Raw genomic sequence first — 16,783 nt, forward strand, 5'->3', positions numbered from 1 at the left:
AAGCCAAAACTAAGATGTTTGACCTTTTGAAAAATCAAGAGAGATAGAGACAATAACTAACATAGTGAAACCTCGTCTCTATTAAAAATGCAAAAATTAGCCAAGCGTGGTGGTCCATTCCTGTAATACCAGCTACTCCAGAGGCTTAGGGAGGAGAATTGCTTGAACCTGAGAGGTGGAGGTTGCAGGGAGCTGAGATCTCTCCACGGCACCGCAGCCTGGCTGACAGAGCAAGACTCTGTCTCAAAAAAAAAAAAGCAAGGAGTTCCCATCTTGGAGTGGTGTTTGTCTCCTCGCCCAACAAGCAAGCAGAGGGATTTCTGGTAGGGCTGGGCATTGCAGCATTGCCCAGAAGGCTGAGGAGCGTCCTCAGGTGAGGAGCGTCAGTGCCAGCGATTTTGAAAAGCTTCTACGTGTTGAGGGTGTGCATGGCGTGATGTTCTCATGGCTTCTGTGAGGGTGAGTGGCACCCTGAGTTGCAGCAAGGGGAGGGTGTAAGTACCTAGTTACTTGGGGGCACAGGAATTGGGGAGGGATTGGTGGAGTCACAGCAATGCAGGCAAAGAAACAGAGAAGGAAGAAAAAGCAAGTAATGGAAAGAGATGAGTGTCACCAAAGATTAAAAAAAAGGAGCTGGGCATGGTGGCTCACGCCTGTAATCTTAGCGCTTTGGGAGGCTGAGGCTGGTGGGTCGTCTGAGCTCAGGAGTTTGAGAACAGCCTCGGCAACATGTTGAAACGCCATCTCTACTAAAACACAAAAAATTAGCCAGGCATGATGATGGACACCTGTAATCCCAGCTATTTAGGCACAGGAATTGCTTAAACCTGGGAGGTGGAGGTTGCAGTGAACAGAGATCATACCACTGCACTCCAGCCAGGGCAACAGAGAAAGACTCTGCCTTCAAAAACAAACAAATGAAACAAATTAAAAAAAAAAAAAGGAAAAAAGTATACAGGTGAAAATTCTAAAAGTAGGTGCAGGTGTTGTGACGGTGCACGGAAGTCCTGGAACTCCGAAATCTATCCTAGAGCATACTGGACTTAAAATAGTTGCCAACATCATGACAAATGAAGTAAATGATGTGACTAGACAAAGAGTAATATATCAGTGTACCTTTGACCTTCCTATTTGTTTGAACAGGAAAGCTTTGCCATTCACCACTTTGTGGTGCTGTGGTTTCCAGGGCAGTGCCTAAATCAATAGTTTGCATATAATGTGTCTGCTACATTTCTGCTTTGAAATGTAGTGAAAACTTCAGTAATTTGGAATTAGGTAGGCTAGAGGGAGAAGTCTTGTCTCAGTTAATGAAAATTTGTTTTATTTTTATTTTATTTTATGTATGTACGTATTTATTTTTTGAAACGGAGTCTCGCCCTGACGCCCAGGCTTGAGTGCAGTGGTGTGATCTCTTCGATCTCAACTCACTGCAACCTCTGCCTTCCAGGTTCAAGAAATTCTCCTGTCTCAGCCTCTCGAGCAGCTGGGATTATAGGCATGCACCACCACGCTTGGCTAATTTTTGCGTTTTTAGTAGAGACGGGGTTTCACCATATTGGTCAGGCTGGTCTCGAACTCCTGACCTCAGGTCATCCACCCACCCCAGGCCTCCCAAAGTGATGGGATTACAGGCATGAGCCACCACGCCCGGCCTAATTTTTGTATTTTTAATAGAGATGAGGTTTTACCATGTTGGTCAGGTTGGTCTTGAACTCCTGATCCCAGGTGATTCATCCACCTCAGCCTCCCAAAGTGCTGGGATTACAGATGTGAGACACCATTCTGAGTAGCTGGGACTACAGGTGCATGCCACCACGCCCCTATAATTTTTGTATTTTTGGTAGAGATGGACGGGTTTTTACCATATTGGTCAGGCTGTTCTGGAACTCCTGACCTCAGGTGATCTACCCCAACCCCTGGTCTCACAAAGTGATGGGATTACAGGCATGAGACACCAGGCCCAGCCTAATTTTTGCATTTTTAATAGAGATGAGATTTTACCATATTGGTTAGGCTGGTCTCGAACTCCTGACCTCAGGTGATCCACCCACCTTGGCCTCCCAAAGTGCTGGGATTACAGGCGTGAGCCACTGTGACTGGCCTATTTTTATTTTAAAAACATTTTTAGATTTCTATTTTGTTTTCAAATCTCAGAGCTGTGTGAGAAAAAACTTAAGTTTTTTTTAAAGAAACAATTTTTACTTGTACCAGATTCTCGAAGTAGTTGAATCTAGACTGATAAAAGTTGCCACTTCAAGATCTGGCAGCCCATTTTCATGAATGGTTAGGATAGAAGGACTGTTGTAAGTATATTTTGCTTTAAGTGGTGGGAGTGGGAAGTTCTGCTAAAGTATTTCCAAAAATCTCTGGAAGCGGTTTACATTTTTAAGTTGGTCAAGCAAGCATATTCCATACACAATTTTCTTTTCACTCATCTAGAAGTTGATAGAATAGGCACATACCAATTTGCTCTCTTTAGATCCATAGTGGGAAGCCCCTTCCTCCCTCCAGAATAACACTCCCTAATTCTTCCACCTCTGTTGGGGTTTTGTTGCTTTGTATTCCAGAGTTTTAACATTCTGTATCTCCTTGAAAATAATTCCACTGGGATTAACCCTTGGCATTTAGTGCAAAATTGCTAGTGAAATAGAAAAAAAATGGGATTTTTTTTAGTGAAGAAGAAAAAAAGGTCCTTTTGGAGCAGAAGCTCTTCCCTGGTAAGGCAGAGTTGGGTAGGTGCTTAAAATGGTAGTTCTCAGTAGCCAGAGGATGCAGCATTTGGGCAGCCACCTGGTCCTCATTTCTTAACGTTGTTTAGAAAATCTCTTTATTATAGTTAACACAAAACTCACATGTGTGGTATCTGAGTTATAATCAATTTCAAATTAATATTTCTCACGAAAACCCCAGGAGTATATGCAAATCTCCCCCCTTCCCAAAATACTAAAGACTTCTTCAGTAACACTGCAAAAACGTAATTTTTATATTTCAGTCCAAAATCTGTATACAGTCAGTTTGGTTGACTTTGTCCAGTCAGTTCAGAACCAACTAGATAAAAATAGTCACACTAGCTGTTTATAGACATCTTTTTAATGTTTACTTTAAAACAAATAATCCCAGTAAAGGGAGCAAAATAAATTACACTTTAATGGTAGCTTGAAATGGATATGGTGTTCCTGATTTATTTGTTTTCAGGAAACAGACAATTGCATTGTCATACATGACTTTTAGAACTGCTCGCTTAAATGCACATAATTATATTAGATTAAGTTTTTCTTACAAAAACACAACCATGTCATTTAAGGCGAAAAATAGCTTCAAGGGAGACAAGTTAATATTTATATTTCCTTAATCTGAGTTAGTGAAATGATCCATTAATTTAGTTGCCCAGGTTTCATCATTCCTTATAGTTTTGCTTTGCAAATGGGCATGAGAATTGGTCACTTAGTGCCTGATTTCCTCCTCTCTGTTAGACTTATTTTACTTGCAAATTAAGAACTTTGAGAATTGATAAGTCAGTGGGAGGTGAGACAGGCACCTTAGAACAGATCAGGACTTAAAAACTCAATAAAGTTATTTTAAAGAAAACTTGCAATCTACAAATATTAATTTAGTTGAACAGAATGCAAATGTTTAGATCAGACATAGCAAAATTGTTTTAGTTAACTTCATACAAGGGATATTTGCAATTAAATATTAGCTTGATCAACCCTACTTGTTGAAGAAGGCAGACACACTTGTACTGAGAAAGCATATGGCCACTCAGCGCTCAGCTAAATTGTGCTTCAAGACATCATTTAAGATTGACCAATGGAACTTTGCTTAGTGTAAATGGGAGACCCCTCTCATTTCCATAGAGAGTAACATGACAGACAGAACCTTAAAGCTTCCACATAATACAACTATCATTTAACATCCCCAAATTTTTGTGCTAGAGTAAGATAGACACAAAATGGTCATGGCTTCAATGTATAAAAGTTTTTCACAACATGGTTTATCACGTTTTGCTACGATTAAGACCTCAGTGCTGTGTGTAGGTTTTGTTCTGAATCTTCGGTCTTTAGCAATGCTGGGTGAGCTGTACTGTGTTTGAGGCTTGACAAGGAGGGGTCCCCAATACATTCAGAATTCCTGCTGCCAGTGGGGTTCGACCCAGGACAGATTATGTCCAAGAATCAGTGCTACCTGAAAGTTGCTGCCTCCCTCCTTTTCCTCTGTTAATACTGGGAGAGAGCCTGCCCAGTCATGGCAGGTGTCTGGCTTTAGGTCAGTGGAAATTGCGTGTGTGTGTGTGTGTGTGTGTGTGTGTGTGTTTGTGTGTGCGCGCGCTGTAGTATTCTTGGGAGGGGGAATTACCACTTCAGTTGAGTGAAGATGAAAACTTGAATTTCATAATTTACTGACATTCTATATTTTAAAAATGAAAACAATTGCCTTAAAGGATTGACAGAGTCTTAACTGGGGTGTAAAATTTTGCCTCTATCTTCTTCGTGTCTCCAGCAGCCAAAAAGATTCTAAATGATTCTGTGTTAGAATCTAAATGGGATGAGAAGATGGAGCTTTAAAAATGTCCATGTTTATCAAAAGGGACAAAGTTCTAAAAGGTTGAGAAGCACATTTTAGGTAAAGCGGAGAACTGGTTTCCTTGGGGATGGAGGCTGGTTAAGACGTGGTGAAGTTCAGAAGGAAAATACTGGCAGGGAATGAATAAGGAGTTAATGAAGAAGAAAAGTAAGGGAGAGTCAATGATGGAGAAAGCCTGTTGGGGAGGGCTGGGAGGACTGGTGGAGTTCAGGGCCTCCTTCTTTCTTTGAACATCCACTGGATAACCCTGCTCATTCTGCCTGGCTGCTGGAGAAGTATTTCTGGAGACCGCATTAATGTCTGCCAAGGAAAAACTTCCTTTCTTGAGTCCTCCTGTGGCTAGGGTTTAATTGAATTGAAATGCTATCTCTTATGTCCTTTTCTTTTGAATATCATTACTTTGGCTGAAGTTCTGATGGCCTGAGATAACTAGACAAGTTTCTAACAAGCAGTCAGCAACACTGCTTGCTTTCTGAGAAATACATTGGTCATTTTGTTTCCCTTGGTCTTTTCGCTGCCGTGATATACTTAAGTGTTCTGATTTGCAGACCCTGCTGTTACTATCTAGCTTCTAATGGTAAATGTTCACATCAGGAAACTGAACCAGTAATTTCAGATTTGGGACAACGTTCTTGGGAAGAATAGAAAATTTTCACAACAGTATAAAAAGTAAAGGAAGTTTCGTTTTAGACTTTCATATGCAAAATGTACACATAATAGCAAAAGACATTCAGGGCATATTAAAAAATAAATAGCTTGCAAAAATTCTCTGCTTATATATAAGAATAAGGGAAGATTAGGTAGTTGAATTCCCTAAGAATACTCATTTAAAAAAATCTAGTTCTTCCATTTCGGTTTGTTTCTCTCCCGCTCATTACCCTTTGAGGGGGAAGTCATTTTCTTTTACTTTGCCAACTTCCTGGTGTTGTTTCTGGATTATTTTCAAGCCTTTCCTATCTCAGTCCCACTCAAATGTCCCATCCCCCAGGGTCCTACCTATATGTCAGCAAAATGAGAATAGTTTCTCACACTTGCCCTTTATGTGGGCAGTATCGCCAAGCCTGGTGTTGGCGCCACTGCAGAGAAACCAGCCTAATCACAATGGTTGATCAGTATTTCATATGCTTGTGTAGAAGTTGACCACTTATTGATTCTGCCATCAGGGAATATGTTTTCATAAAGTCAAATATGTCAGATAGTCTATTTGCCCCACTGGCCCTGAATTTCATTATTTGCACATTTTCTAATTGAAGAAGATTCTTCTCATAAAGAACAACATGAAAATGATGTGCAAAATTGCTTGCTACAGCGCTAAATTACCAAAAGCACACAAATTGACATTCAAATTACATTAATAATAAAATGACTGAATAGGAATGGGTTGGCAAATATATCTTGACATAAGCATCCATTTCTATTATTCCCCAATTCTGCTTTAGTTGATACCTTATTAGCAGCGGTTGATAGCCATTGTGTTTAAATATACATTATGGCCTAATCTTGAAAATGTAGTTTGTATTTACTCACAAAGCAGAAATGTCTGAAATTTGTAGGTGTTTACTCCCATAATTTCAAAATACAGTGTCAAATCTTCTAAATGACCTAAACTTGACATATTCATACACCCCATAGCATTAGCTGTGTTTGGTTTCTCAGGCTTTTTAACTCAAGGTACATTACTAAATGAGTGGGTTAATGTTGATGCACCTTGGAATTTTAGCCATCCCTAAACATGCATTTTCATGCAATTAAAAGATAACGGGCTTATAAACTGCCTTTCATGTTCTTCCTGATTCTTGCAATTTCAACTTTTTAGAAGGGCGTTCGAAATAGTTCATGCAATGATATGTATGGCTAAAGGAACTGCTATGCCTGGAAAGAAAATGAACTTATTTCAGTTTGACATGAGGCAAGCTGAGGGCATCTGTACTTTCTCCTGCCTTACAAATGCTCTGAGATGATCGTGACCTTCCAGTCCTTAGAGAGTCTGATGCAAAGGCAGCTTCCCTGGCAGGCTGCGGTGCGGCATCAAAAGTGTCTGTCTCTGTCTCTTCAGAACCCACCTCTTCATCAGTTATAAACAATTTGGATTCCCTCCATTTGGGGTAAAAATCTTGGCTGCCTCTGGAGCCACTTGACTCACTCCCTGAAAGTTGTATATTCAGTTCCTCGGTCGACCTGATCAGGTTTTGCACAGACAAAGATTTGCCCAAGTCCTTCGGCACCATAGGGCAGACAGACAACAGAGTTTCTCCTCCCATGTCAAAGCTTTTCCTCATAGAACGGTCCTTGGTCAGATTTGACTGTGCAACCTGAACATTTTCCTTGGAGGCAACAAGGCAGGTGGTGACGTCAGAAATGCTTTCCTGTAAGCCTGCAGGGTGTGGGTGCAGAGTTTCTGGCCTGGGCAGATGCTTGATGGCTGGGAGAGGAGGTGGGATCTGTAAAGTTGTTGGGGCTGCTGGCTTGGGTGCCGTGTTTATTTGGTTTGCAATGGTGTTGGTGGCTGCCACTGCTGAGCCATCACTTTGACTCATTGGCACCTGTGTTGCTTGACTGTGCATAGTAGGGCTAAGCGTGTAGAAAGTCTGGGCACTGAACTCATTTGGCGTCAGAATGAACTGCAGCCCTCTCGAGATGTTGGCACTAGTTGATCTGGATAAGCAGCCACTGTTTTGTCCAGAACCCGACAGATCTTTGCTATCCACGGGGCTTTGATAGTCAGATGTCTGTTCACATTCAAAAGGTGGGATCTGGAATGAAGCCAAAGCGAGGGCTGAGGCAGAGCCTTTCCGAAGGACCTGTTGATAGATGTCTAGTAGGCAGTCCAGCTTGGACTCTATGGACTGTACCTAGAAGTGAGGAAAATGGTTACACATGAGTATAATCTGTTATTAAGAATGGACTTCATTTCTAGAATTAAAAAATGAAGTCAAGGTGTGCCAACACCTTTAAAGAAATATTGAATATAAAGTGCAATGCAGTCTGGACCCTTAGTGAATGTAGCATTTAGCAGTGATGGGGCCAGAGGAGGGACACTTTGGCTTCTATTTAGTCTTCATTAGCATCTCTCCCTCCCACTTCTTTAAATAGTGCTTCTTGAAAGTCATATAAGCACTATAAAAATGCAACTTTAAGACTTTCCAGCTGGGCATGATGGCTCACGTCCATAATCCCAGCACTTTGGAAGGCTGAGGCAGGCGGATAACCTGAGGCTGGGAGTTTTGAGACCAGCATGACCAACACGGAGAAACCCTGTCTCTACTAAAAAATACAAAAAATTAGCCCAGCATGGTGGCCCATGCCTGTAATCCCAGCTACTTGGGAGGCTGAGGTAGGAGAATTGCTTGAACCTGGGAGGTGGAGATTTTGATGAGCTGAGATAGCACCATTGCACTTCAACCTGGGCAGAAAGAGCAAAACTCTGTCTCAAAAAAAAAAAAAAGACTTTTCATTCCAGGCTAGGCACAGTGGCTCACACCTGTAATCCCAGCACTTTGGGAGACTGAGGCAGGAGAATCACTTGAGACCAGGAGTTTGAGACCAGCCTGGGCAACATGGTGAGACACAGCCTCTACCAAAAATAATACAAAAATTAGCTGGGTGTGGTGGTATGTGCCTGTAGTCCCAGCTCTTAGGAAGGCTGAGTTGGGAGGATTGACTAAACCCAGGATGTAGAGGCTGCAGTGAGCCATGATTGTGCCACTGCACTCCAGCCTGGGTGACAGGTGACAGAGAAGTCCCTATCTGAAATAAAAAAAAAGACTTCCCATTCTCTCCGGATTCTCTTTCCTAAGTCTTCTCTATAAAGACATTCTGAAACTCTACAGAAATCTAGTAAGGAACTTACTCTATAATGAAATCAAGGCCTTAAGTATCAATATAGGTGATTCTGAATTTAAAAATACAGGTATATTAAAAAAATGGTAGAAAATGCTCCAGAATTAATATATGAAGTATTTTTGATTAAATTGGGGGAACCATTTGATTTCTGGAAAATTGTCTTTGTATGTAAAGATACAAAAGACTCAAGGTTAACAAACATTCAGTGTCATCAGAATTATAATACGGTTTTGTTTTATTTTTTAAAAAAGTGACCTGCTGAGTGCAGTGGCTCACACCTGTAATCTCAGGACTTTGGGAGGCCGAGGCGGGCAGATCACTTGAGGTCAGGAGTTTGAGACCAGCCTGGCCAACATGGTGAAACCCGTCTATACTAAAAATACAAAAATTAGCTGGATGTGGTGGCACATGCCTGTAACCCCAGCTACTGGAGAGGCTGAGGCACAAGAACACTTGAACCTGGGCGGCGGAGGGTGCAGTGAGCCGGAGCACGTCACCGCACTCCAGCCTAGGGCAATAGAGTGAGACTCTGTCTCAAAAAGAAAAAAACAAAACAACAACCAAAACACAAATGAAGAATAGATCTTTGTTATTTTTAAATCATTTTCAACTATTGGAAATCTATTGCTGTTCCCAATTAACTATTAATTGATAAGATGAAATTTTCTATTTCTTATATGGAAATCCAAAGTGTTTCAGAGAGTACTGTCTACACACAGAGAAAATTTAATTTCCTTCACTCTTTTCTTGGTTTTATTTATTTTAAAATAATCACTGCAATACATCCAATTGCCTATAATGAATTTTGATTAAAAAATTCTGGCTAAAAAGTTACCCAGTGTAGTTGAGTTGTACCTGTTTTTCAACCTTGACCACCCGACCGAGCATACTGAGATCATCTGTGGTCTCATGTTCTGCTGTTATTTTCTCTCGACTCTTCTTATCTGATGTGATTTGCCCTTTTCCAAGAATTTGATCAACACTGTCAGAGAAGAGGAGATCTGGTTATGAGGGCTTAGGACAGAATGAAGAGTTTCAGAAAAAAATAGTAAATACAGTTATTCAATTTATGTGAGATGAAATAAGAATAAACTTGTTCCAGTTGATATGCTTATTTTGTTAACCTGAGATTACATATGAGATGAATTTTCTCATTATTCTGGTCACAGATGAAATCACTTATGGGTGGTCTTCTGGAAATAAAACTTCAGTAAACTACAAAGTAATGGTTTCTACCTCTGATCAGGCAGTTCCTGAATTTAACCATTTCAAAATATGACAAAAATCATAACTATAGTTATTTTGCATTAATAGAACAGATTATTCTATGAGCACTTATTGTACATATATGAAAGATAAGCAGATAGGAAAGCTATGGTATTTTTCTTTTGAAATTCAAGCTGGAGAAGATACATGAGCTAGAAACTCAAGATTGGTTGTATAAATTCTGTAGCAGTTCAACTTTATAAAACTTGGGAGCCATAGACAGTTTTATTAAAGAACTTGGAGGGTCATGGCCATCTAGGCAGAGATTGTAACATGACCACAATCTCTGGTCATGTTACAGATGTTACAGAATGAATTAAAGCAATTTCCAAGAAGACTTGATCAGCCTAAATGAGAATCACTTTCTTCTTTTTTTGTATGTGTTTAGAATTGAATTATCGAGAGTCTTGACTCAACTTTCCAGCTTACTTTGTCTGCACAGAAACATAGGCAGTACTCACTTCCTGCCATGGCATCTAATCTACTAAACTGAAAACTCTACCAGGTCTGGGTCATGATTTTATCAATCTCTGGATGTCCACAGGTGCTGGCACACACCGATGGGCTCAATAATTATCTGCTGAATGAATTGACAAATGCTTATTTCTATCACGACTGATGAACAGGTATTTTACTAAGGGCCCATCATATGCCTCACACTGGGCTAAGCATGCTGTGGCCATATAAAAAAGGTTCATGACTCAGTCCTTGCATTTTAGGCACTATACAATCACAAATGCTGGTAATTTGTGCTGATAATAAAGCAAGAGTCTTAAAAAAAACTGAATTGACTAAATATTTTGGCTTTGAGATATCACAATTAACCATATGTGGTTGGAATTAACATATAGAACTAATTTCTTCGAACCACTCAATAAGATGCTACTAGAAGGATAGTATATATCTAGAACCATACAGGACATGAATGAAGGAAAGAGCTCAGTCTTGGTCCAGAGCAAGGTGAACACAATTGCAACTGGGAAACAACACAAGGGCCAGGTCTCAACTTTGGCCCAGCACACCAAGATTCTGAGTGCTCTAGTGCTCTGCAGTAGACTCTACTACTGTATAAAGGTCAGAGAAAGGCTTGTCTTCATGGGCTCGATGATTGGATGAAACTTAATGAAGGAGAAATATGTTATTCCCAAAGGATGATTAGAATTTAGATAATAAATGGAATTTAGATAATGTAATAGCAGCAGCAGCAGCAGCAATAATTCAAACATTAGCAACAACCATTAATGTTTATTAGACACAGTGCCAGGCCTGTTATATGTTATGATTTACATGCATTAACTTATTCAATCCTCATGATGACCCTATAAGGCAAGAACAAACTTTCTTTCCATGTTTACAGTTGAAGAAAATGAAACAGTTGGATGCTTTTTAATGCCTGAGTTATATCTATGTTAAAAGCAAAATAAAATCAATGTTAAAAGGAAATTCCATTTGCCCGCTAAAAATGAATTAAAAAGGTGGACTTCAGAGGTTTACTCTACTAAAAAGAAGTTCTTCCTAGATAGTTTCTATGCCCATTCCTTTACAAGGAATGACATTTCCATTGCTTACCGTGTTTGAAGGCTTTTAATTCTACACAACATGTCCAGATGACCAGCAGAATATTGTTCAATGACATCTTTTACATCATATGGACGTAATGTTTCCTTAAACTTCCGTTTTGCAACATGAAATTTCATAATTCTGCATGAAAATATATTACATATTAATCTCTGTAACTTTGCTAATATAAGTTACCAAAATAGTTTACTAGTAAATATAATAGAAACTCTAGGGGGAAAAGTCATGCATCAAATTATTTTTGGCATCTGCAGATGTGTAATATAAAAGCCTGAGATTACAGTGGACAATTTAAGAACATCTCATGTGAGACACACCTTAAGAATAGAAAAACACACTAAAAAAGAGGCTGAATACCAAGTGCTTTGCCTTTTTAATGTCCATTGAAACCCTGAATGAAAGTTAAAGTCAAAATGCAATTCTAACTTTTCCACGTGATCTCCAGAAGTCCAAGATATAACATCTAATGATAGCATCCCTTAAAAAATGTAAAGGCTGTTAAATGGTCTTTTGTGGAACTACATGCATTTTTGACACACAAATGTGTTTGCAAAACACTTTATTCTCTCCAGAGAAATGTACACTAATATGGAAATTTGCATTTTTTTCATAAATTATTCCTGCAAAATAAGGCTGGATTAGCTAGCCAAGTTCTTTTTATTTTAAACATAACACACTTTTTTTTTTTTTTTTTTGAGATGAGGTCTCCCACTCCTGGCTCTTAACTCCTGGGCTCAAGCAATCCTCCTGCCTCAACCTCCCCAAGTGCTGAGACTATAGGCATGAGTCACCAACACATTTCTTAACTAAGCCTTGATAGCCTGTGCTTTTCAAAACCGGAGACCTCTCATTACAATGCCTCCCACAACATGGACCCCATCTTTTAAAGATATTTCACCAACAAATTCCGTGATGTCATCAATAGCTAATCTGCCTAACATAACTAGTTCCTGCAATAACTTGATGCAATTTCTGATGAAAGCAAAGAAACATAACATTTTAATTAGTTTGTGTAGCCTTACTGCAGGTAAATTTAAACCTGTTGGTGTTTTTCAACTACTAAATGGCCCATAGACTTCCATTATCGCATTTCTAGATCCCAGGCTGGGAATCAGTCACTAAGGGCCAAAATTTGCTGTCCCTTGGTGGAAAGTGGGAAGATTAGGAACAAATGTAAAGTTTAAAAACAAAACATTGGTTGCCTATCTTAGGTGAGAGCTGATTTCAAGGAATCCAAATCATTTTACAGGTTAAAGAGCCTAAACCCTACCTTGCAATTGTATAACTTTCAATTAGTTATATCCTAATTATTCCTGAATCACTTATCTGTAATATTCTTACTCCCTTTCTCTAACTACATATTTTTCAGCAATCTCTTCTTTATTCAGGATAGGTTTTTTATTTCCCCCTTCAAAAGCATTTAAGCAAAATTATCCAGCAGAAAGTAAAGAAAATTGGTGTTTTAATTTAATCTCTTAGTATTAAGCTTTGGTTCCAAATCGGTTTATCAGCATTTAGGTTTCATACAGTCTTAGTGTCCTGTATAAAAAAAGTGAGAAAAATAGTGAAATATGTTACATGTGAAATTTCTGGCCCTGAGCGATTATGTATCTATCTGTTTCCCTATACCAGACTGTCAATTAGGTAAAGGCAGAGATGGATGTCTTTTATTCAACAATCCGTGCTTAATAAAAGTTAGCTATTTTTGTTACCACTTCTACTATGACTGTTACTATTTTTCCTGAACATTGTGTACTCAGAGCTCAGCACAGTAGAAACTATTTGTTGAATAAGAGGAGGAAGGAAAGAAAGAGATAAAGAGAAGATCCTCTAATCTGAGTCATATTAAGAATAAAACCAGAAGAGCTCATCTAACAGCCTAGAACCTTTTTTTTTTTTTTTTCTATCTTCAAAGTAGCTAATGATGCCTAGGTAGGCAGGAAAAAGGGAAAATCATCTTTCATACATCCCAAGATGGTTTTGTGGGTGTTCGTGTGGTTGTGTTTTCATAACATCTGTCTACCACTTGTTATGTGAAGTACTCTTGTTCACATAACAAGTATATCTTCACATAATGTATGTCTTCAATAGCACTTGATAAGATATTCTTTTCTCCTATTTTGGGAAACTGAGGTTCAAATAACTTAAGTGACTTGCCCCCCAAAATAAGCAACTGGTATGAGGCAAAACCATGATCTCATCCAGATCTGTCTGGTTCTCACCCCCACATAATGTCCTGGTTTTCCCATGGCATCAATTCTGCAGAATTGAGAAGTCTGAGTGGGATCTTTAGCAGTTCTTTCTTTCCTGTGGTGGTGGAGGAGGGGCAAACTACATCATAAGTCAGTGTGTTCTCACTGGCTGTAGCTCAGACATTTGTGGTTTGGGATGTGTCTGCCCACATGTGAACCTACATACTTCCAATTACCTTTTGTGCCCTAATGGGGATCTGCCCTTGTTTCTTGGTGGGACATTATGTAAGCTCTTTTGGATAATTCATCTAAAGTTGCTTGTTGCTTTTCTCTCTTCCTTTCAGAGATGTTTTAACAGAAAGTACATTTTGAAGGCATTTGATAGATAATATTGCACTCTAGCACTCATGCAGTCATAGTTTATGCAGAGCTAAAATAATTCCACTTTTACTTACATAATTTACTATTTATGAGCTAGCTAGTTAAAATTAAAATCCATGTTTTATAATTTTGATCACTAATAGAAATGAAACTGATTATCTTTTATGTTATTTCAATACTCACATAATGAAAAGTATGTAAAATACAGATTTAAAAACTCTTACTAGGCTTATTTATTTTTATACATTATACCACTCCTCAAGTAGTATTGCTTTTTCTCCAATGCTTTACTTCCAGATTTTCCTACTTTATGTTTGAGAATTAAACAGTGAAGATTGGATTAATAAATATCATTTTAATTATTTAGTAAGGAGGAGTATGTGCAGTAGTGCCTGGAGTAAGCTTGTATTGACTCCCAAGTACTGACTACTTTTAAGAATTTTGGTGGTTATTAAATACAACTATTACTAAAAATTAAATTATGTAGACTTATAATCAAGTATATTATATTAAAAACAAAGGTAATATGTACTCAAAACTCACCATTTTCTAATTATTTTACTGCATGTTACTCTCTGTGCTCTTGAGTTGTTCATATCTATTGTGTCCGTACCATGGAAATTCTATCTAATAATGTAATACTGCGTGTCTTCTCAACTCCTGCTCAGTGATGTCACATTGGTAGCTTGAAAACAGCCATTACAGGAGTATTTACACTACAGAAATTGGCAAACACTACAAATCAGGGTTTCCTTCTCTGGAAGAGCTGGTTGTTCAGCATTTACCAGTGCATTATTGAGGCTAAAAAAAAAAATCTTCCTTACTAAGGATTAAGTTTTTGAAGATAGAAATCTAATAAATTTTCTCAACTGGCTGTGTTGTGGGTTGAAAACAAAAACATTAAAGATACTTGAAGTGTGATATGAAAGTTCTAAATCATGTTCTATTATTTACAAGTGTGGAGGGAATGTTTACAATATTTTCTTTCTTTTCTTTTTTCTCTCCTTCCTTCCTTCTTTCTTTCTTTCTTTCTTTCTCCCTTCCTCTCCCCTCCCCTCTCCTTCCCTTCCCCTCCCCTCCCCTTCCCTCCCTTTCCCTTCCCTTCTGTCTGTCTCACTCTGTCACCCAGGTGGAGTGCAGTGGCTCAATTATGGCTCACTACAGTCTTGGCCTCTCAAATCTGCCAGTCCTCCCATCTCAGCCTCCCAAGTAGCTGGGACTACAACCATGAACCCCCAAGTCTGGTTAATTTTTGTGTTTTTTGTAGAGATGGGGTCTTCCTATGTTGCCCAGGTTGATCTCAAACTCCTGAACTCAAGTGATCTATCTGCCTTGGCCTCCCAAGGTGCTGGGGTTACAGGCATGAGCCAATACATATTTTTGAAATCAATAATTTATATAAAGAATGATGACCCTGTCATTTTACTTTTGTTAAAGGAAGTCCAGGCATGTCCTAATAGCTCTCAAAGCTGTCCCCTCATTTGCATCAATGCTGCTATAGCCTGAGAAAGAATAAACCTTTCAAAATGCAAGTAAGGGCATATTACCTTGCTCCTAAAGTCCTTCGCTGGTTTTCTATGGCCTGTAGGATAAACATCAAACTCCTTAGAAGTACATCCTCTATGGCCATTTATAAACTGGCCTCTGTCTCTCTCTCTCTTGCTCATTACCTTCCACTTCCTGCTTGGAACTTTCGGTTCCAGCAACAATAAAGTATGTGCAGGTCCACTAAACACCAGCCAATCAATTATATACTTCAATTATTTACATTTGCTATTTCTTTTTCCTGAAATCCTGCTATGTCTTCAAGACTCTGCTTTCAAGTCACTTCTTTTGGCCAGGTGTGGTGGCTTACATGTGTAATCACAGCACTTTGGGAAGTTGAGGATTTATTGAACCTAGGAGTTTGAGAGCAGCCTGGGCAACATAGTGAGACTCTTGTCTCTACAAAGAATAAAAAATTAACCAGGTGTGGCCAGGCATAGTGGCTCATGCCTATAATCTCAGGACTTTGGGAGGCCGAGGCGAGTGGATTATCTGAGGTTAGGAGTTCAAGACTGGTCTGGCCAACATGGCAAAACCATGTCTCTACTAAAATACAAAAATTAGCTGGGTATGTTGGCAGGTGCCTGTAATCCCAGCTACTTGGGAGGCTGAGGCAGGAGAATTGACTGAATCCTGGAGGCGGAGGTTGCAGTGAGTAGGGATTGTGCTTGCACTCCAGCCTGGGCAACAAAAGGCGTACTCTGTCTTAAAAAAAAAAAAAAATTAACCAGGCATAGTGGCACATGCCTATGCTCCCAGCTACTTGGGAGGCTGAGGTGAGAGGATCACTTGAGCCCAGAAGGTCGAGGCTGCAGTGAACTATAATCTTGCCACTGTGCTCCAGCCTGGGTAACAAAATAAGACCTTGTCTCAAAAAAAAAAGGTCACTTCTGGGCAGGGCGCGGTGGCTCACGCCTGTAATCCCAGCACTTTGGGAGGCTGAGGCGGTTGGATCATGAGGTCAAGAGATCGAGACCATCCTGGTCAACATGGTGAAAACCCCGTCTCTACTAAAAAATACAAAAAATTAGTTGGGCATGATGGCGCTCGCCTGTAGTCCCAGTTACTTGGGAGGCTGAGGCAGGAGAATTGCTTGAACCCAGGAGGCAGAGGTTGCAGTGAGCTGAGATTGTGCCACTGCACTCCAGCCTGGGTAACAAGAGCGAAACTCCGTCTCAAAAAAAAAAAAAAGTCACTCTTTCATGAAAATTTTTATGAGTACAACAAAATAATCACTTCTCTATTAACCTCTAGTTTAGTGCCTAACACACCACACTATAAGTGTTTGCTTATATACTAGCTTATTCCACCACACTGTGTGAGACCATTGAATGCAGGGATTCTGTCTTTTACTCTTGATATCCTAACACTTGGCACAGAGTTTAATGAGCATT

General features: G+C 39.4%; 1 protein-coding gene across 2 annotated transcripts in view; it reads right to left on the minus strand.

Moving 5' to 3' along the window:
• Positions 1–3,072: 3,072 nt before the first annotated feature.
• The window catches only part of KCNQ5 (potassium voltage-gated channel subfamily Q member 5), a 584,724-nt gene continuing 571,013 nt past the window's right edge, over positions 3,073–16,783 (minus strand). For both annotated transcript variants that reach the window (XM_012471828.3, XM_012471827.3), the window contains 3 exons: positions 11,263–11,394; positions 9,283–9,409; positions 3,073–7,436 (listed from right to left, as the gene is read on the minus strand). In XM_012471828.3, coding sequence (XP_012327251.1) covers positions 6,474–7,436; positions 9,283–9,409; positions 11,263–11,394 — 1,222 coding nt within the window. In that variant the 3' untranslated portion in view covers positions 3,073–6,473. The remainder of the gene's footprint in view (positions 7,437–9,282; positions 9,410–11,262; positions 11,395–16,783) is intronic.

This window comes from Aotus nancymaae, unplaced genomic scaffold (assembly GCF_030222135.1).
Source record: "Aotus nancymaae isolate 86718 unplaced genomic scaffold, 86718_ANA_hifiasm-v0.15.2.pri h1tg000040l, whole genome shotgun sequence".
In the NCBI taxonomy this organism is placed as follows: Eukaryota; Metazoa; Chordata; class Mammalia; order Primates; family Aotidae; genus Aotus; species Aotus nancymaae.